We start from the raw sequence: 22,420 nt of genomic DNA on the forward strand, positions 1-22,420 counted from the left end.
TTGCCATTTGTTCCTTCCATCGCACATCCTTTTCTATTCTGGTCACAGAGTGGCTACTTCTCTGCTCAATAAGCACCGAACAAGGTTCAACTAAGCTTTGGGAAGCTCCTCAACAAGCCAGGAGCAAGTTGGAATAAACTGAGAGAAGGGAAGATTCAATACATACCTTGGGAGAAATAAATAATGGCTGCCATGAAACCTTGAGCTAAAGCCTTGAATCTAGGTTGAAGCAAAGGATGAAGAAGCTCCTCAAATGGTGGGGTCTAATACCAGTTGAAAGGTAGAGCCTGAGTGGAAGCACACAAGCAGAAGCAAGAGCAAAGCAATGTCAAGATTGTGGGAGAGAAGGAAGGAGTCTCACTTGTAGCTTTCTTGCTTGCACAATGGGGGAATACACACAAGGGTGGAGGCTGAAAACAGTTTTTCTCTTCTTGGTTGTGTAAGCCAAAAGAACTCTAGTACATAGAAATAGAAGAACCCTATATATGGGTCTCAAACCAAACTCAACTAACTAAGGTGGCATACTAACTGAGCCACGAACTAGAGTAGATAAGGATAGCTATCATGTAGCTATTATTCATGGGCGGTGTACCAACCGCATCTGCAACAACTGACAAGTCGGTGACATAAATGCACAACGGTCACCCTGGCATATCACGAGTGGAGCTCGATATCTCAACAAGCAAGAGCTATGGCGGACAGAGCAAGAGAGCACGAAAGAGAGACACCGTATATGGGAAATCCAACAGTCACAATGTGTGACCAGGCTTCCCTTATTCAATAGTCACTGAAAGAATAAAGAATAAAGTGACAGTGATGGGTGCCTGCCACCTATAGTGTACAAATGTATGATCACAATGTGTGAAGTAAATACAGGAAAACATGAGATGAAGAAGAAGATTTATGCGTGATTTATTGAGACTGAATAAGATGTTGTGAGATGGTACCATGTATATCAAGTATCAAGGAGAAGGAGTCCATAAGATAATCCGCCATCTAATGCTACGGCCAAAATTACACAATTTGTAGAGTAGATCAAGAGGGACCCCTATGAGGCCATTACAATAGAAAAAATATGTGAGTTATCTAGTGGAAGGCATGCTCCCTAGACTCTATGCAAGTTGATGTGCTCTAGCTCCTCTCTATGTGGCATGATAACTCCTCTTGATCCCTTATGCCTTCTATTATACATGGTTCGTGCTAGTGCACTAACTCCCATTTGTATCCTTGCAACTATGATAATCTACTGCCCTAGCATTATTTTGGGTTTGTGAAACGTACGGTGCCCCTCCCCCAAATATCTCCTCAAAGAGCCCTTCATTTGCATGTAGTGATCCATGATAATTTGATGTTAGTATCTCTAGTCAAGCATCATATGATGCTCACCATCCTTTTGTGTACCTTACCATACCTTTATATGTTTCCCAAATTTCCTCCTTATCTTGGAGAGTTCATGTCATACATTCCTTGCAACGTGTTAAGTGATCATGAGATCATCCTCTACATAGGTAGCATTTTCCCTCTAAGGATGTCTTCTTCGCAAGGAAAGCTTTCCTATTCTCCAAATGCAAATTTGAGGACAAATGGCCTCTCCTTTGTAGCATCTTTTCCAACTCTCCATGCATCTTCCATTGGGTGTTCTTCCTCTTTTCATCTCAACATTTGCAACATTGTTTATTGCTTTTGTATCATCTTCTATTGGGTGTCCCTCCTCTTTCCATTCCATCACACATGGATGCAAAACTCTAATTTTCCCTTTTCCTCCTCTCCTAGTGTTAAGGTTTAAAAAATACATTTACTTGGATGAGACATTTTCATCACTTCAATCTAAGTCCTCAATTGACATTGCAAAGATTCTTTTTAGGATGTTGGTATCAATGTTGTGTTTCTTTCAGACCAATTTTCACTCTTTAAGCTAAAAAAATGGGTCCTTTAACAAATCAAACTAAAATTAGGGTCATTTTTGAGCCCCCTAAAACATAATAATCACTAAATATTGAAACTTTGGGCAAAAAAATTGAGTTTTATTTGCCTATACTTGCTATTTTTATAAAGGAGAAGTGTGGGCATCTATAGATGCCCATATAAAAGTATACAATACATGCAATAAGGTATCTCTTAAGTTGAGGACTTTATTGCCAAATCATGGCCAATTTTCAGAGAGGTGTTTGGGGGAAAAAAATGGTTCATCTAGATCACCATCTCCACATCCATTTTCACTCATGGTTTGAGGGATGAGAAGGAGAGTGATGCTTTCGTGCAAATATGGGATTGCAACACCTTTCATATAGCCCCACATATGGTTTGTTAGTACTTATGACTTACTAGATTTTTACGAGGCCTTCTTTGGACTTTGTATTTCTACATGAGGGGGTTTTTCTCCAATGTCTCACTAATAGAATGTTCTTCTCAGAAAAATTTCCTCAATTGCCTAGACACACTAATAAATTGAGCACATGCCAAGTACTTGTGTTTAAATTCTCAGCTCAATTATAGAGTAGTTGGCTCCAAGGAACAATTTACTAAAATTATTGCTGAAGACTTTAAGCACAAAAGATGTTAAGTATTTTCACATGCCATAGGACATTGAGAATGCATGCAATCAAAGAACCAAAGAGCAAGACTTAAAAGGAAGCAAAACATTCCAAAAGAGAGAATCTTTACATGACTATACCAAGTGACAAGAATTTGAGAATATTCCATAGCACGTGTGACTGGTTGCAAGAGGATGTGTAAAGGTTGAACGAGGGACACTGCAAATGCAAGCATGAATTTACCATCCGAGAAAGAGCGCTGGCTTGGGCATAGTGACCGAAAAAGGAACAGCTGTAAAGACGCAGTCAAAGAGATGAATTTACCGAGTGAGAAGGATTTTAAGAGCGAATAGCAAAAGCATGCTTTTGAGCATGTCGTTCTTAACCAGCACCCGCCTTGAATGATCCGTTCGTTGGAGACGGTAGACACACAAAACTCGAATTTACCCACGTCCATTTGCCATCCATCTTAAAGAACCAAATATTCAGTTCTCCAGACCTAGAGAATTGGTTTTTGGCAGGTATCAAAGATTTGTTTTTAATATTTAGATTCTTCTTCTACACTATCACAGCAAGCACTGGTGGTCTAGTGGTAGAATAGTACCCTGCCACGGTACAGACCCGGGTTCGATTCCCGGCCAGTGCAAATAATGGTAGCTTTTTAAATTTTAGCGAACACACAGCTGTTTTGAGATATATCGAGAGCATTTCAACGTGTCCTAATCAGTGACCAGTGGCTGTCCGACTTACCATAAACGGTTTGATATTCCGAAAGAAAACAACCAAACACTATCACAGTAGAGCCCGTGTTCCAAAGTCTTAGGGTGCACGCTCTCATCAAACTAATGCTAGTAAACCCACTCAAGATTTCACAAGTCTACTCACACAAGATCTCACTATGCTAGCCAACCCACTCAAAGCATATTAAGATAAGGTTCCAAACTCTTATCACTCAAGATCTCTCTCTATGGTCAAAGCATAAAGATCTCTATAGTCAAAGCATAAACATACAGCCCAAACTCCTGTCACTCATGTTTCTGAGCTTAACTAGATTTCTAAAATTTATTAGAATCTTGCATTCTCAAATAAACCAATTAAAACCTTTAGATCAATTTGAGAATCCAATCAACCAACTGCTCCAAATGAGCTCAAGTAGTCAATAATTGTAAAGAAGCATCTAAGCATTGTCCTTCGTCAACTAGGGAGACAACCTTAGAAACAACCATTGCTATGTGTGAAAGTCGATGTGAATATGTTACTAGCCAGATTAAGTGGACTCGAAACCCAAAATCTTTAGCATCCTACATCTCACTTTTCTTTGATACCTCTTCTATGGAGTTTGATAAAAAGCCTTGCATAGAATCGACAATACTAGGTGAAAGGCAATCTCTTTGTAAGCATATGTTGTGAAAAACGGCATCAACTTGCAAGATTTCTCAAGCCCTCTACTTGCTCTGAAGAGTACTTCCAAGCAAACAAAGCAAATTTATTTGGCTTAGCATGTCCCCCCAACCAACCCTAAAACTCATTAAAGATCTTGCTCTTAACTAGGGTATTTGCAGCCAAGTGCCACAAAAGCATTGTCTAAAGAGAATCAGATACTTCCATAACAGAGGGACTAGAATTGTATTTTGTACTATCTTACATCTGACATCATCCATTACCCATTATAACGTTTGGCTCTATTAGATAGAAACACCAATGGCATATCCATGGTACCTTGATATCTTTCTCATTTGAAGAATAAAGAAAACTACTAATATATTTTGTTTCCATAGAACATTTATTTTATAATCTTCATCTTCAAGTTTAATGTTAGAATTATTGTCACCCTCCTCTAGGCTGTCCAATGCCTCTTCATTTGGAAGAGGAAGGCATGTGCTCTCATCCACTAGAACAGTATGAAGCAGACAGAGCATTAGGATATTTTTATGGCCTTCTACCTTGAATAAGCTAAAGTTCTTGCCAAAGATAGTTAAATCATCTTGCTAAAGACAAACTTGACTTCAAAGGCTAGAGCCTTTGCATAGACTTGATGCGCATAATCAATACTAAGCACAATAAGTGGTCCCAACATCTGGAAATTTTCATCCTACTATTCTTTGAAGTCAATACAAAAACTCCTAGATTACCTTGCAGACTAAGTATTGCCTTAGTTCTATTATTATTACACAAATCAGGCTATGTTCACATTTTTCCACCCTATGTAACTGCCCCACTCACCTCAAGTTTTGGAGAGCTTTTAAGGTCAAGTGCTTCATGTGCATTAATGATTTTCATGATAGCATTAGAGAAGAGCCAAGAATTAGTTGTATGGATAGACTTCACAGGTGCAACAACATCACATTGGAGGCTATTCACAGTCAAATAGCAACTGAAATTGTTACAAAATATCATTTGGTCCGTCCCATTGTATGCTACCACTTAGCAACATGCTTTTTTGCACATGCAAACCTTAAAGGGAACCACTTTTGCTGTTGGTGTTGATCTGTACCACATTTCAAAAGACAGAATGACTAAGAACTATTCTTTCCACTACAGCCTCTCTACTAGCTGCTGGGCATTCTCGAAAGCCAAATCAAGTAAGTGGGTCTATCCAAGTGGGTCTATCGGATCAGGATTAAGAACATACAAGGAACTGGCCTTCCACAAACGATCACTGATAACCAGTAACCTCTTTATTTCCAAGTGAATGGGGCAATGTACTAAACAACTTTGAAGTTCTTCTAGAATGGCACAAACTGCATGTAAATTGCCTGAAACCATCAACATAGTTGAAATGCACATAAAGAGCTGCATATTAACATTTTTTAACAGACAATTTTCTTATTGTGATGTGTATACAAAGCTATAAAGCCAAACTCTTGCAAACTCAAAACTGGATTTTACATGCGTACATTTTGTACATGAATCAGATAGTATGTTGGCAATAGTATCATATAGTAGATGAGAGCTTCTGAAAAGTTCATAGTGTGTCATATTATGCATGCACCAGCTGGATTTTTCAACAAAATTCCCACATCAACGTAAGTGGCTGCAAATACTATATATAAGAATTGTAGATGGCTCCACACAATGCTCCAACTAGATGAAAGCTCCAGTGTGGGCCAAGTAACTTGCAAGGCACTGTTTGTGTCGTATATATAAACTTTCTTTAAACCAGCTTCCACAGACAACACTCAGCATCTTTCAAAGATCTTATAGAGATTCTCAAGGCAGGCTACCTGCCCAGAAAATCAACAATGTTATGAGGACACATAAAAGTTTTGCAACCTTCCATCCCAAAAAACAGCGCACTCAAAGAAGTCTTAGTCTACCCATTCAACTCAATTGAATTCCTCATACAGTACCTGAATAGCTGTTCCATCAGAAGCCATTGACTTTGGAGGTTTCAAAAACAACTTCAAGGCAGGAAAGAGGACGTGTTCTATTGCCCATTCCCTCTGAGCCCAATTTCTTTCAGCTTCTTCTAGAAGCTCTTCATTGATTTCGGAAACTCTCTCTTTGTCACAATCTTGACCTAGAATTTTAAGCATAGTATGAAACATTAAAACCAATAGTACCTGCAATACTTCACTGTGGCTACACAGTTAATACTACAAAGAGATCAACGACCACCATACAGGGAAAATAGCTTTAGATTCATATATTTAAGCAGGTTATAAGCAGAATCCTCGTCTTATGCCACTCAGGAAAATTTAATTGCTCTTCCTCTGCCAGGACAACTAGTAGAATTCTGAGCTGATATGCAAAACACAAGCAATAATTGCGCACGCTCTTTTGGCAATCAATTTCAAATTGATGGCCTAACATACAAGTACAATTTAAAAACTTGCAGGCAGGAATTTTTTCCCTAACATGTATATGGCCTCAGTAGTTTACACGCAGGCAGAAAAGAGGTTTTGCATACCTTCTTGTGACGCATTTGTTGTAGGTTGTGATTTCCTGAAAAAATCAACTCCATCATCAGAAGGATTAGGTAACAATGGAGGATGCATTGCATAGAAATCTGCTAAGGCAGCTGAAAACGTCTCAAAGCATTCCTTTTCTGTTTCCCAATCAACCTGCATCAAGAAGACTAAAGCTATCAGGTTATAATAAGTAATGCCGAAAGAGATATCCAATTACCAAAAGGTTACCCAATGGATACGACACATTTGTAATGAGCATTCCTTACACAATTTCCTAGACTCAAAAGAAATTGAGGAAGCCGATCCATGTCAGGAGTATACTGCTCCAAAACTATAGGTATGGTGCATACATTCCCATCACCATCAATATCAAATGAAAAATACTCCCGTAGCATCTCTGCCTTTGTCAATAGGATTTTTGTATTAAGCTGCCAATTAGAGAAAGAGAACCAATGTTTCAGATACGAACTCTACTCGAGACTACAAAAAAGTATCAAGCATGGTGCAATCCATATGCAAATTGCCAAATACAATGTCCAAGTTATTCACCAGCTTGACACACATTTGCAGCCAAAGAAAACAGAGTGCCATGATGCTGCCATTGACTCAACAATATAGACCTTTTGTAACAGTTATGCAGTGTACTTGGTCTTGTTTTCTGGCCATTGTAGTTGGGAGGTAAGACATGTGCCCAATGAACCATAGAACACATTTTTTTGCAGAGAAGAAAACTTCTAATATTTATTAACCCCAAAAAATAAGGTACAAATAATACGACCAGGCCTGTATGGGACAGCATTGATACATTAAGAGACAAAAACCAAGAATAAGATTATTAATACAAGGGCTCTATTATTGCATGGAACACATTTACCTATGGGGTAAACATTTGTGCTTCTGTTTCTAGTTCCTGCTTGAGCTTTTTCACACCCTGTTGGGTAAAAACCGTCTCTTCTTATATTTGACGGCTTTGGTAATACCTGTCCCTCTACTTTTTGAAGAACTTCATGCACAGAATTCATCCCCATGTGTTCTCTACTTCACCATTGGTGATTTGTAACAACTTGAAATTTTTTGCTTTTGAGCTATTAATCCCACAACTTGACAATTATAAGTTCAAGTGTTAACCACTAGGCCGTCACTTTTAGAACATCTATAACATTGACTTGTGTGTCTTCGACAATGTAAAATTTCACCTCTTCGAAGGTGTGAAGAAAGTATGGTGTGATATCTTCTACACCTAGTTTCCAAGGTTTCCAACTTATATTCGAGCTTATTCATACTCTTTTTGCTCTATGAGGCTTCCATGCTACTAGTGTCTAGGACTCCTAAGTTGGAATCTTTTTGTATATTTGCTTCACTTAAGCTAGTCAATTTGCAGTCATATCTGTTGCAGTTTGATTGCCTGAAAATTTGCCCTGAGCTGCCATGAATCGGTTTTGATATTTACATCTAGAAGGTAGACTCTGTTGAGCTAAGAAATGTGTTCCATGCTGATTAGCCACCTAAACAGCCCCAAAACAAGCTTAATTTAATGAAAACCCTAAAATAGGGTGCCGCTCAAGAGAGTTCAATGAAACCCTAATTTGGGAGGTCTATCCCCATCTATAAATAGACAGGCTGCCCCTTCCACACTTCTCTTGCTTGCGTTTGGTGCTCTAGGCCCTTCTAGCATCATCGTTTTGCAACATCCTCTTCTTCCTACACTCCAATTGGTGATCACAAACCTGGGATCCATGTCCAATGGACATCACTCTCCAACACATTGCTCTGCCATTGGGCATACTAAACACTCTTACATTCATTTGCAACATTCTTTCACTTCAGAGTGTTGTGTTCTTTATCTCCCTTCTTTTGTTTGTGTTTGAGTTTTTGTGTTTAACTTTTGAGTTTTGCTTTCTGTGTATCAGAGTTGGTGCTCTTATAAAAAGTATCCTGCGGATATTGTGGAGTGCTAGTCTTTGCACAAGGACACAATACAACTTGTAACCAAATCACAGTGTCATAGACTCCTCCTCGTGACCCCATGACGTCTTATTAGGCTTCACCATCACTCTATGTTTACACCCATGTCAAATATTCAAGATTTCATTAATCTCACAGAGGAGTTTGATGAGTACCTACGCAACAAGTATGGACCAAAAGATATCCCTTCTTCCAGTTGAGGCTAGCCACCTTTCTAATCATGGAGGCAATACGGCATTTGGGATGACTGGCAATCCATGTTCATCATCTTGGCCAAGCCATGTGTCAGGTTTATACAACCCTTTTGAGTCGTTCAAATCAAAACCCTCTCATGTTTTGCCTTTTGGTGTGCAAGATCCACATGGTCAAATGTATGTAAATCTTACTAGAGGGGGCTAAAAAAGCAAACATCCATCATCAAGTATACCTACATCTTTTGTTTCATTTGAGCAAGTCAATTACTCTTTTTCTCTCCCTCCCATCCCATCCTCTTCTCTTGAAGCCATATCACACTCGTTCCAAAACCTCAACTCACATTCCACATCCACCTCTACCACACTGGGAGTTGGACCCTCTATCCCTGCTCCTAGCGCATTCTCATTCTCTATTCCATATTCACACTTCGCACCATGGTGTTCCATTAGGGGACATCCCACCTCTTAACACGGTCACCTATCCTTTCCCACAAGCCACTCCGCACTATGGGGTTTCCTTATAGGGAATGCCACCCTCTAACACAGTTCTCTCCATCTTTCCTCATATAATCCCCCCTTTCCCAATAGGACGGTTGTGTAGGCATCCCCCTCACTACCCCTAGCTATACACACTCCATAACCTCTCAAATGCAAGGATTTCCATTCTCTACCTATGGCGCATCATCACACTTTCCATGGGTCACTCCTACAAAAGGATTTCCATCCTCTACTCCACATGTCCCTATCCTTGATGGGATACTCATGCAGCGACAATGCCCATGCCTAGTCATTCCATGCAAACATTTGGATCCATCATACTCACTTCTTGTATGCTTGGTGATGGGCATTCTAGGACCCATTCCTAAGTGTACTCCTTTACACCACCGTACTGACCCTATCCACCTTATACAAGCATTACCACTCTTATTGCATCGACCAAGAATGCCTCCACGAAGAAGACTCGTTTCAACGGGTCAAATTTCACCACTTGGTCACTGTATGCAGCAAGTGCTTGAATCTCAAGGTCTTTGAGACCTTGTTGTTGGTCTTGAGCCTATGTTAGACCCTCACCTAGCCCACCTTGATTACATCCATCAATGGAGAGCTCGCAATGCCACAACCAATGTCGAGCTGATGCAAGGTTTGGTTCTTGAGTTTCACTCACAGTTACAGCACTTCCCTCTCGCATGGCAACGCTGGAGTCATCTCACCGACTAGTATGCGGTCAAAGATCGTACTTGACATATAAACATCAACTTTGAGCTTCAAAAGTTTTTGTTTAAGGGGATGAACTGAAAGTCAAGTTGGCCGCATATTGATGGTTACAAGGTGAGTTTACTGCTACTGGCTCTCCGAAGTCAGATGACGATCAAGTCACATGCTTCTTGAATAAGTTGCTCGACAAATACTTCCATTTTATCCAACACATTATCTCACTATCTAGATTGAAAGCCTTATACAAGTTTAAGTGTTAGTCCTTGAGTTATGTGAGGCTGCATGATCAAGTCCACAAGAAGTCCTCCACACCCATCCATTCAAAGCGGCGCGGGTTGGTTGCCTCTTCTCTTCGAGAGGGAAAACCAACAGTGGCAAGAACTCGCTAGATAAGAAGCCAAGCCAAAACAAGGGCGACACCACTTCCTTCGACAGAAACAAAGAAACACGACCCCTTTGGCAGCAAATCCCTAAGAAAAATAGGTTTTGCATTCATTGTCAAAGAGCACACCATGTGGACAAGGAGTGTCACTTCAAGGCCCGAGATCTACCACCTAGAAAACCACCGCAAACTACTATAATTACACAATCTAGTGTGGCTACACCTTCCGCTACTATCCCATTTGCTCCTTCAACCCCCATGACTGCTGGACATATGGCATACAGACAACCTCAACAACCATCCTTCTCTACTCCTAAGGGATTGGCTGATTGGTCTATTAGCATCGATCCCATTGCACTTTATGCATCCACATCACATTTGCCTTCATCTAGGACTACTTCACCACCTCATCATGCACATACCTACTAGTGGACGTACGCAATCGTGGCCAGCCTCTTAGCTTTTTCTCATTGTCGCACTCTTAGGACTTTAGGCTATAGAGTCGATGGGCCCATAGGAGTCTTGTCTTTTTCCCTTTCATGTTTCAGTCTTCCACTGCATTTACACACCCATACACATTTGCAATATTGCACTTATTCATTAAGTTAATTTTCCATTTCAATTTTGTTTGGTTTTTAAAGCATCTCACTACTGACCTCTGTGATTGCAAATCTTGATCTCTTTTGCAGAGTTTGTTTTCAATGTAGGGCTACAATGCAGGATTGTCTATTTCTACCTGGGCTGGAGACATGGAATGCACACCGTTCCCTTCATGGTTTCATCTTCCTAGGAGTTTTGCCCTTCTACCAACATGGAGATTTTCCCTCCCGAGGCGGATCGTACAACAACATCTCTCTTGATGCTATCATGATGGTGCCTTCTACCTAACTCTTCCAGTTGCGATGTTTCTTCTCATCATGGTTCTTGGCACCACACGAAGACCAACATTTGGCTCCTCTTCCTTCTTCGGCATCAACATTGGTTCTGGCACTTGTCTTCGACATCGGCCTCCTTCCCCCCTTGTTGTATCTTCACCCTTTGCATTGCATGATTTAATCATCTTTGTACTAGGCCACTTGGGTAAGTGAACAATTTTCCCACAAGAAACATTATCCAAGTGGCACCTGCTGCATAAGAATTTCACAACATGTAGCCTACTCATTGTGCATAGCACCACAAGATGAATCCTAAGCTATTTCCACCAGCAGTTTATATACCACACCATTACTTCATCAACCATTTCTCATCATCGACATCCTCGAGTAGATGGGTAGCTTGTCTATTTTGTGCTAGGTTGGACCTAACCATCCCTTCTCATTCTTCCATTACTCGAGCAATCACAAACCATCTCTCAATTAACAACAAAAAAACAAAACAAAAAAAAAATCTTTAAAAAAAAATCAAAGTTCATTGTAGTTCCATCCGTCTTTGTAGATCTTGGTGAGCCACTCAACAGCCAACGAGCAACCTTTGTTCAAAGCTCTATCCTCTCTAGGGGACTACTTGGACTCCCTTGTGGTAAGATACCCATCGCCTCTACAATCTTTGTAGGTCACTCTGCAGCCACCGTGCACCCTTTGTCTGATGCTCTAACTACTTTGGGTGGGATGCCTTGGGCAAAATGGGTTGGCCTTCCTTTCTTACCCTATTTTGGGCTTGAGAGGGGGTATTGAGCTAAGAAATGCATTCTATGCTGATTAGCTACTTAAACAACCCCAAAACAAGCTTGATTTAATGAAACCCTAATTTGGGAGGGTCCATCCTCATCTATAAATAGACAGGCTGCCCCCATTTAGTCCCATCTCTTTTTTGCAAGTTTCTTACCCTTGTGTGCAGATTTCAGCTATCAACCCCCACATGTAAGGCTATCTAGCCCCATCGACTGTTGCCACACCTTTCTCTACATCTAGCGCTTCTCCATCCGCATTGGCGATAATTTCTGACTCTCTCTGTTTGCATTTGGAGCTGCCACATCTTGGCGACTGCATACACTGCTTGTATGCTCTCCATAGCTTACGACAACCTCTCCTTATCAAGCGACAACTTCCCTCCATCAAGCGGCTCCTCATTGGCTGCATTTACAATCTTTGACCTATCGCCATCCCTCTTCCACACTTCTACTTGTGTTTGGTACTCCAAGCCCTTCTGGCATCATCATTTTGCAGTATCCTCTTCTTCCTACACTTTGAGTGGTGGTCATAGACTTGGGATCCTTCTTCGGTGGACGTCACTCTCTGACACATTGCTTTGCCCTCGGGCACACTCTACACTCTTACATTCATTTACAACATTTATTCACTTCATAGTTGTGTTCTTTCTCTCCCTTCTTCTGTTTGTGTTTGAGTTTTGCATTTTGCATTTAGGGTTTGAGCTTTACTTCTCATGTTTGTGTTTGTCTCCTTGTGCTTTTGCCGTGGTTGTACACTTTGTGTTTCCTCAGTGCAAACCCTAGCAGTGACTCCACAATCTTCTTCACAGACTCTGCATAACTCTTTAAAAAGTTATCACTTGCCAAAATCATCTGGGTAAGTGGAAGGATAGATCCAAAGAAAGATCTACGTGGAGAGTTTATCAAAAGGTTCCCAACCTTGGCCATAAAGAACCTTGTTGTCGAGGATAAAAACTCTTCTCAAGAGGGAAACATCACACAATGGAAGACGTTGGAAAAATATTACCAACTGTACATAGTAGTAAACCAAGCTTCTCCTCCCCTCTCCATGCATGGCTTTATACTTTTCCACTTGTCTCTCTCTCTCTCTACTGTGCGAGATGCATTGATTTTGTGGAAGCGACCTCACACATATATAGCACTATTGTGCGAGATGCATTGAGGGAGCTAGACACACAGGCCTCTCTGGATGAGTTTACAGGACAGTTGGCCAAGATAATACACACTTCAGCAGCCTAGGCTTTCCCACACACTACACCGTCAGATAAACCTCCATGAGGTAATGCCCCACAGAATGGCTGGTATTATGATGAGTGCAAAGAGACACGAGTACGTTTTCAGCGAGAGGTGGCACTTGGCATATGTACACATAAGCATGCTCGAACACTCTTCAGACGATTGGTACACAAAAAGAAGCGAGAATACCTAAGCATACTAGAAACAGAAATGTATTCCATGTTCTTGGGACAGGACAGCAAGAGAGCATGGAAAAAGATGCATGAGAATCAACCACCCTTACAGATTACTAGACCGGATGATTGGCATGGATATGCTTGCACACTCTATGATGTTCCTAGCCAAGAGCCTATGCCACTCCCCTCAACCTCAAGACCAACAAATTGCACATTTTTCACAGAAAAAAAAGTGAGGAATGCCATATGGAAACTGAAAAATGGAAAAGCCCAAGATCATGATGGTTTAGTTAGCTGAACACTTCGCGCATGCTTGTGATATCTTGGCACCAACGCTGGCTCACATCTTTAATAGGGCAGTTTGTGAGGGATTTCCAACCTGTTGGTCAGGCCATATTATTGTGCCGCTCTTTAAGAGTGGAGACCCTGCGCTACCTAGTAACTATCGAACTATCATGATTGGACACATGCTGGCCAAAATATATGGCTCTATCGTGGAACAAGCATTGAGTGAATGGGCTGAGATGCATGGCTTGAGATCAAAAGGCCAGGCTAGCTTCAGGAGGGATATACAACTCTAGACCATATCTTTACATTGAGGGCAATCATCGAAGAAGGCAAGGCATTCAAGAAAAAGATCTACTGCTGTTTTGTGGACTTTCGCAAGGCCTTTGACACAGTGCCACGTGCTAGACTCATGAGAAGAATGCAAAACATTGATGTGCCTGTAGAGATACAATGGAGTATCTATGCCTTGTATGAGACAGTGATGGGTAGAGTACGAACACCTGAGGGCATCTCACATACAGTCAATAGAACCATTGGGGTGAAACAAGGCTGTCCACTTTCACCGACACTATTTGGGCTGTACATAGATGAAATTTCAGAATATGTGGACAAAACTGGTGGAGCCGTAGCCAGCCTAGCTGGAGTGCTGATACCCTTACTGCTTTATGCCGACGATATTGTACTTATATCTGACTCACCTGAGGGACTAAATAGACACTTGGATGCATTATCAGCTTTTTGTAGAGATAGAGAGCTTAAGGTGAAGCTTGGGAAAACTAAAGTTATGGTATTTAACACTTCAGCTGCTTGGGTGACAAGAGCTGAGCACCGGTTTACTTTTGATGGAGAGCCAGTGGAGATGGTTAGGCAGTATGTCTATTTGGGGGTCACATTGAAGGGACCACACTTCTCTTGGAGAGAGACATCAGAGGCTCGTTTGGCAAAAGCATATGCAACCTTAGGTGCGTTGGAGAGGCAATGTGCTCACATACAATTTCATGAGCCGTGCACCAAATTGTGGTTTTTTGACACCCTGGTTACACCCACACTCCTATATGGGGCAGCTATTTGGGGTCCGAGTCTCTTTCACACGAGGAGACAGCCTTTGGGAGACCAGGATGGACTAGAGAAGGAACACTATGACGGGTGGGAGCATATGGAAAGACCACTAGTCATGATCTCATGTATGATACAAGCCAAGAGCTCGACCCCATATGAGATTATCAGAGCTGAGTTGGAAGCATCACCCATGTTGGCTGAGGCCTTGGTCCAGGCAGTGACTTTCATACATAGACTATGGGAGCTCCCCCAAGATAGATACCCACGGCTAGCCTTGGCCTCTTCTAGACAACTAGCAGCAGATGGTGACAGACATTGTTGGTATGCTCAGATGAGTACATGGATGAGTCTACATGGGCTGCAGATTGACAAACTACCCCCCTTTGACTATAGCCTGGATTGCCCTATACTTGACCTAAGCCAATCAGAGCTAAACCATGTGATCAGAGCAGACATACTGAAGTTAGATATGGAGAAGACCTGGATCCCCCCCTCCCCCCATGGCACGAGGATGGCACACTACCAGGCCCACTTCCTTCAGGTATCTGAGGATGGTTTCATCACCGGACCCAATTACATGGACACACAGCTGCCTCATGGACTACGCACAGTTATTGGTCAGATCCGCATCTCATCCCACCACCTGAGGATTGAGACAGGCAGATGGGAGGGTATACAGACAGAGGAACGCATATGCCCACTATGCGACAGAGAGCCAGAGATAGAGGAACACTACATCTGCCGATGCACTGTATATTATGATATACGAGGTAGATACCACTGTCTGTTTCGAGGGGGTTTTGGACCCCTGAGACGGATCATGCAGTTTGAGGATCAGAGATGCTTGGGATTCTTCCTCTTGGAGCTCCAGAGGCGCAGAGCAACAATTCTATGGAGTAGGAGGCCCCCACAGCTCGGCTCACATAGACAGAGAGCAGTCACTGACTTTTTCACTGATACACGACAGAGTATGGCAGATACCACTACTACTACTACACAGCCTACAGGAGTACATCATCATTAGACCTCATCTTCTGTAGGTGTCCCTTTGGATAGAGCAGTGGCACTTAGCCGATCTAGGCGCCCGCGTCCACCCGGACGAAGGCTTAGACATCCATACCACATACAAATTAAAGCCATCATTGAGCGCCACAGGAGACAAATGCCGAGACGCCTCAGCCATGCAGAGATACACCTCCTTAGAGGACAAACATCTCATTGATGGAGAGTTTTCCTTTTTCTACTTTCACTTTCAGAGCATTGACATGTTTCCCTTTTATAGGACACTATTTCATTTTTTCAGTCTTATAGGCATGTTTTTTTTTTTCATCTTTTCTTGTTTCAGATGAGAAACACACCATCATTGTATGTATTGCTTTGGTCTCATAGGCCACATTGGCCTTTTAGAGACGTTAATATACTCTCTCTCTCTCTCTCTCTCTCTCTCTCTCTCACACACACACACACACACACACACACACATCGTGGCATTCCAATGACTACCCTAGAGCTGAACAGACAGCAAGTCTTTGAGATATGATGGGGTCCCACAAGCAAAGCCGGGTATCCCCAACATCTAAATGGCACAAGCGAGGAGAAGAGCGAGAAACACTTGACCACCCATTAGGTGCAACATTGACAAGATAACAGACTCTCACATGAAGAAGGGCCTAAAGGTGCTTTGGGATGTGTACAAAATGCACGATCAAGATATGGGAAATATCAAAGAGATGATGGCAACAATGTTTGATAAAGCCATACAACAAATCGAGGAGGAGATGGCTTAGAAGGTGCAAGAGTGGAAGAGCAAAATATATGAGGAGACTGCAGCACATTTCACCTCTTGGAAGACCAACATTGAAGCGTCTCTCCAAGAGAGATATAGGATAATTGAAAAACTCCGACATGAGTTCACCGAATATCGAAACCAACTTGACCTCAGAAGGAAGGAAGGGGAATCACCAAAGCAATGCCCAACAATGTGCAAACTGAAATACATGAGCTGAAGATAAACATGACGAAGGAGATTAATACATGGGCGACCATAGTGAAACAAGCGCAAGCGGAGGTGGCTGAAAACTCCAAATGGATTGAGGTGGCAAAGAAGACGCCAAGAAAGAAGGAAGAGCTCATGAATACAACACTTGAAGAGGAGAAGAGAAGGAAAATTAGATGCTTGCGCATATGGATGGTCAAATGGAAAGAGGGAGACAGCCCTCTAGAAGATGCCAAGAGCATCCGTAGCAAAATGGGAGTGGAGGACCCCTCAATAGTAGAAAGCGCATGGCATGTAGGGAAAGATGTAGAAAAGGGCGAGCACTTTATCATCAAATTTACTGATTTAGAGTCATGACAAGCCTTCCTCTTCAAAAGGAAGGCTCTCAAAGGAGAAAAAGTTTATCTTGAGGATGATCTTACACCCGCCCAAGTTGTCCACTACAAGGAGTGCATGTTGCAGATTATGGAGACCCACAAAGCAAGCAAATGGGCGATATATAGAGACAAGTGCATCACTATCACAAGTAGGCGCCAATGACGAGGTATTGTCTATGAGCACATTTGAAGTTCATAGTGTGGAGCTGTAATGGAGCCATGAGGACAGATGCAAGGTTGTTCCAAAGGAGACCTTTATTGACAAAGACATCATCCTATATACAAAGACACCAGAGTCTGGCATGCACTTGCCAAAGGTGAGAGGATATAGATAGGACAACACATGTTGCCCTAGAGCCTAATCACAAGGGGAGACCAAAGGGCCTGGAGAAGAAGCTATGTTGTATAAGGAGAAGCTCCAACACATCATATAGGTCATGCAGAGAGATGAGGAGGCTCGCTTCATGTGGATCCAAATATACACTGATCGCCCTTGTGATATACACAGCAATGTGCTACTTTGCTCCAGCACATTTTCTATGTGCATCGCAAGGGGGAGGGTCACCATATTTACCATTGTATGAGGATGTTATGCATTATTTCAGCATTGGAGATGTCCTTTTGGGATGGGACTTCAATGCATGCATAGCATAGAGACAAGTTTCCTTCTTCGACAGTGAGGACCGCATGTAAAAAGAGATAGCACCAAAGGAGATGGGGCTCAGCCAGACATCAAGAGACATAGTTACATCCACAGATTATGGTGACCACCTCCTAGCCTTGAGAAGCGCACATGGATTAGCCATCCTTAACAGCTTGGATAGATGGCCTGGATCAGATGCTCTCACGTGCTTTTCATGTAAGCATGCATCCAGACGGACCAACACCAGAGGATAAACCCACATCATACATCTTTAGCACTGCGAGGGTTTGTGATGCCATTAGTAGGCTCCAGAATGGTCAGGCCTAAGACCATGATGGACTAGTAGTAGAGCACTTATCACATGCAAGAGATATCCTAGAACCCCTTCTAGCCCACCTATTTTACAGGGCCCTGTCTAAAAGCTTTCTTGCTAGTTGCTCAGCTAATAGTATAGTATCAATTCTGAAAGCTAGAGGGAGCTAAGCAAATGGATAGAGAAGCACCAACATCGGGCATGTGGACATGCACGGCTTAGGAGGGTTTAATCCACTCTTGATCATATCCCCACACTACGAGCCATCTTCAAGAAGAGCAAGAATAGAGGAGGCAAGTATACTGCTCTTTTGTGGATTTCTGTAAGGCCTTTGACATAGTACCATGCGCTAGGCTCATGTAGAGACTATAGAAGCTTGAGGCCCTAAGAAGACAAGATCAACCACTACTCAAGGGAAAGGAGATATATGAGGGGTAGAAGCACATGGGGAGACCCTTGGTGCTCATGATTTCATGGATGATTCAAAGTAAACCCTGGTACCACATGAGATCATCAGAGTAGAGATGGAAGCACCACCCATGCCCTCTTCCAAAGAGTGACTTTCTTGCATAGCCTCTGGACCTTGCTGAGAAGAGATACTCTGAGCTCACACTAGAGTCATCTAGACAGCTATCATTACAAGGAGATACTTAGTGTTGCTATGCTTGGATAGAGGCATGGTGATAGTTACATGGATTACACATGGATCACCTCCCATTTCTACAGTACAGCTTGGATCGCCCTCACCTAAAGCTCAGCCAAGAGAAGCTGAACTGCATCATTAGGATGGACATTATTCAAATACACACTATCACGACATGGGTGACACCTACTGGGGATTTGGGGTCGGAGATGGCTTTCTATCGGAATCACCTTCTATACATATCACCTAATGGCTTTGTTGTTCGCCCAAGATACATGGATGAATACGTCTCATGGTGTAGAATGCACCATTGGATAGCTCCATGCATCCTCATACTAAGTCCAGATCGAGACAAGTAGATATAACGTAAACTCCCTATCCCCCCGGCACAAGATTTGCCAGCTTAGTCAACTCAAGCTAGAGACAGAGGAGCACTACTTATGCACATGCCTAGTGTACTACGAGATTTAAGGGTGCTTCCATTGCTTGTTCAGGAACAGATTTGGGCCACTATCTAGGATTATGGATTTTGTAGATCAAAGATGGCTCTTCTTCCTAGAGCTATACCACCACAGAGAACACCTCTTACGAACCCAAATAGCAAAGACATGGAGCCACACACAAATGTACAATCATGGATTCTATAGAGCATCAACTAGTCCCTCCATACAAAGCCCTCGTCGGTCTGACCAACACCCTCACCATGGGGGACGACCCTAGGATGACAGCTTTCTTGAGACATGGAAAATTCCCAAACTTCTCAGAAGTAATATTTTGGTCTCATAGGCCAATTTGGCCTTTTGTAGATTCTCTCTCTCTCTCTCTCTCTCTCTCTCTCTCTCTCTCTCTCTATTGTCCTTTTCTTGCCCCCCGGTTTCAAGGATGCACTCCACCTTGCACGACCACAAGGCATAGTTGGAGCCATTTAACTTCTCCTTGGGGAGTGAAGGAAAACAAGCGAATATATAGATAGAGGGTGCCATGATAGAGAGGTGAGGAACCCTCGATGCAACCAAGGGTAGGAACTCCAAGGAATGGTGGATGGGAAAGAGCCGGAAAGAGACCGATCAATCTAAACCTCCATCTTATGATCAATCTCTTTGGTCTTTGTGACAATCCTATCGATCGCCACAATCTTGAGAGTCTTCACACAGATACTCTTAATCTCAGTGATCCTAATATTGGTCTTCATGATCCAATTGTAGCTTTCTAAGTCCTCATGATCTCCATCATATTGATAGTCAACCTGTTCTCGTTAACCATACCATCAGCCATGGATGTCCATTGCAAACCTGCAAAAAGCACAAAATGATGTTGTATTTTGGTGTCGAGCAACTCCAAAAAGGTGAGAGGCCCACCATAAGAATATTACAAGAGCTGCATTTCGAGGGCAACCTACAATAAAAGAAACTTTGGGCCCATACAAGGTGACACTAACACGAATGCTGCATTTGATGGTCAGCAATAATAGCTATAAAGAAATACCCTAACATAGAAACATAAATAACACCGTATGACAAAGCACAGACCAATGAAAAAACAAAGTTAGGGTTAGGATAACTCAGAGACAATGAACACAGAGAATAAATGAAGTGTTATGATTATTGAATATACAATACTCATGCAAGAAGCACACTATGTAGTGAATGAATATTGTACCTCGAACTCCTCTATCCATAGTTGCCATGTACGAAAGGTACGATACGGCATGGTACAATAAAATACCGTACTAAATGGTACCCTATGATTTTATAAGGTTCGGTACGATATTAGTACGAAAAAAAAAATGAGTTGATTTTTTAAATAACAAAAATCATAAATCATAAAATGATAAAATACATGTTTAAAGTGGAAATAGCCATTTCATTACAAAATAAGATGAATACATGACGATGACCATCGTGATCGCATGGGCTACACAAAACATGAGATATAACTATAGTCTAGTGTATCATAGTGGCATCATGCATGTGGATACAATGATAGTAGATACAAAAAAGAGAGAGATCTATAAATCTATGATGAGGCATCACTATCATCATCATCATCATCATCCGAACCATCTGAGTGCTCATCAAGACAGTCTAAAGATGACTACTTGGCATTGGATGATGAGACACACTCATCCTCATCTTCACTGATGAGTTTACCATCATCATCAAATGATAGCTCCCTAGATGGCGGCTGTGTAGGCAAGGGGGGCATGTCATCATGAGGCACAGGATATGAGCTACTAGAGCCCCACCTTACATATGTCTGCAAGCCACTCCCGAACCACCCCTCCTCGATGTTTGAGGGCATCGAATGACCATGCCCCTACTACCATCTACTCGAACTCCTCGCCCACGAGCACGGTGACGGTGAGTGTCACCAGCATCTGCTGCTATAAGCTCTCTATAGAGCTCTGCAAAAATTATCTCCTCCTCCTCGTCTACCTCCTGATGTACACTTGGAAGAGTATTGTTTGTCAACTTAAATGTATCGACATTCACCTATACAATGCAATGATACATGTAAGATTGTAAATGCTAAAGTCAAGTATAAACTTCAAAGTTCAAAGTTTAAAACAACAAATTTTAAATTTTATGGTTAACTGTTTGAACTTTACTTGCTTCGAACTACCCATGCTCATCATAGCCCTCATCATATGTAAGTTAGTGCAGCAGTAGACTAGCCGCTCTAATTGTCATATGCTAAGCCGATTGTGAATCTTTGTGTGAATGAAAAAATAGACACTCTAGTTTCTCTCACATACATCTGAAGAGCAATCCTGGGCAAGGACCCTTATGGCTAAGGGCTGAAGGGTCTCCAATACGTATCCAAAGTTTGCCACCAAAATAAAGGCTTCACAAGTGACTCTCTTCTCCAAGAAGTGGGAGAATCAAAAGCCACATGCCTCCTCTAACTACATAGCATCCTAGCCTCTCTAGCACTGCATTGTGGTCATCCACAAGGACCACACGAGTCAAATAGGCAAGCTGGTCCGAACGAAACTCTCTATCATCCATGACCGCTAGTGACTTGTAGGCCGCATATACCAATGCAGCAAAACCATGGATGGACTTATGCATCCATGCCCATCTCCTCTTTGCTATCTCTAAAACATGTGTACGCTGTGTCTCTTTGATAACTGTACAAGCACGTGCCTTCACCAATGTCGCTCTAAAGAAGTTAACGAGAAGGCCCATGGTGGACCCTTCACAATCACTCATCCGTAACACCCTATAAAAGGGAGTCAGGACAATGACAATGGCACAAACTTTTTGCCAAAACTGCTCATTAAGGCACAAGTGTTGTATGGCTTTGGCCTCCTCTGTCTCATGCTCATCCCACTCATTCCATAGAGTGGACACCACTGTCTAGCGGACCGCATCTCATAAAGGCGCTCCAACAATAACCACATGTAAGCAAAGCGAGTTGAAGAAGGCTTCTTTAACTCCACTGTGCTATCCTCACAATACATCGCAAGTACCTTTACCTTTATTGTGAAGAAGGTGAAAATTGATGTAGCTTTGCGAACCACCCTCTTCACCCACTTGAGCTTCCTAATGTTCTCCATGAGCAAGTCCAAACAATGACTTGCACATGGAGTCTACACAATTGTGGAAAACTCGGCTTGAAGCAAACCGCCCATGCGCCGACAATTCAATAATGCATTGCCGGCAGTAACTTGCACACTTATGCATAAATCAATTATCATAATGAAAAAAAGTGCAACAAATTTAAAAGGCAATGTATACCTCAATGATAGCTTGTCGAATGTGGTGGTAGATGAATGCATCCGTCGTTTCCCTCCGCTCTTGCCGGTATCTACGGCCC

At 42.2% G+C, this 22,420-nt stretch overlaps 1 protein-coding gene and 1 non-coding gene across 4 annotated transcripts in view; one reads left to right on the forward strand and one right to left on the reverse strand.

Moving 5' to 3' along the window:
• The first annotated feature begins 3,109 nt into the window (after positions 1-3,109).
• TRNAG-GCC (transfer RNA glycine (anticodon GCC)) lies at positions 3,110-3,180 on the forward strand. Its single transcript has one exon. It is a non-coding gene; the product is annotated as a tRNA-Gly (tRNA).
• A 2,137-nt stretch (positions 3,181-5,317) lies between these two features.
• MLH1 (MUTL-homolog 1) overlaps positions 5,318-22,420 on the reverse strand; it is a 171,877-nt gene continuing 154,774 nt past the window's right edge. Inside the window, exons 13-16 of one of the 3 annotated variants that reach the window (XM_087678631.1) lie at positions 6,712-6,873; positions 6,445-6,598; positions 5,885-6,054; positions 5,318-5,758 (exon numbers count right to left, since the gene is read on the reverse strand). In XM_087678631.1, the coding sequence (XP_087534757.1) occupies positions 5,714-5,758; positions 5,885-6,054; positions 6,445-6,598; positions 6,712-6,873 (531 nt within the window). In that variant the 3' untranslated portion in view covers positions 5,318-5,713. Of the gene's footprint in view, positions 5,759-5,884; positions 6,055-6,444; positions 6,599-6,711; positions 6,874-22,420 lie in introns of those variants that run through there. The other 2 variants (XM_087678633.1, XM_087678632.1) reach the window with 2 other exon arrangements.

This window comes from Lygodium microphyllum, chromosome 5 (assembly GCF_053477565.2).
Source record: "Lygodium microphyllum isolate KBCC chromosome 5, Lygodium_microphyllum_v1.1.10, whole genome shotgun sequence".
In the NCBI taxonomy this organism is placed as follows: Eukaryota; Viridiplantae; Streptophyta; class Polypodiopsida; order Schizaeales; family Lygodiaceae; genus Lygodium; species Lygodium microphyllum.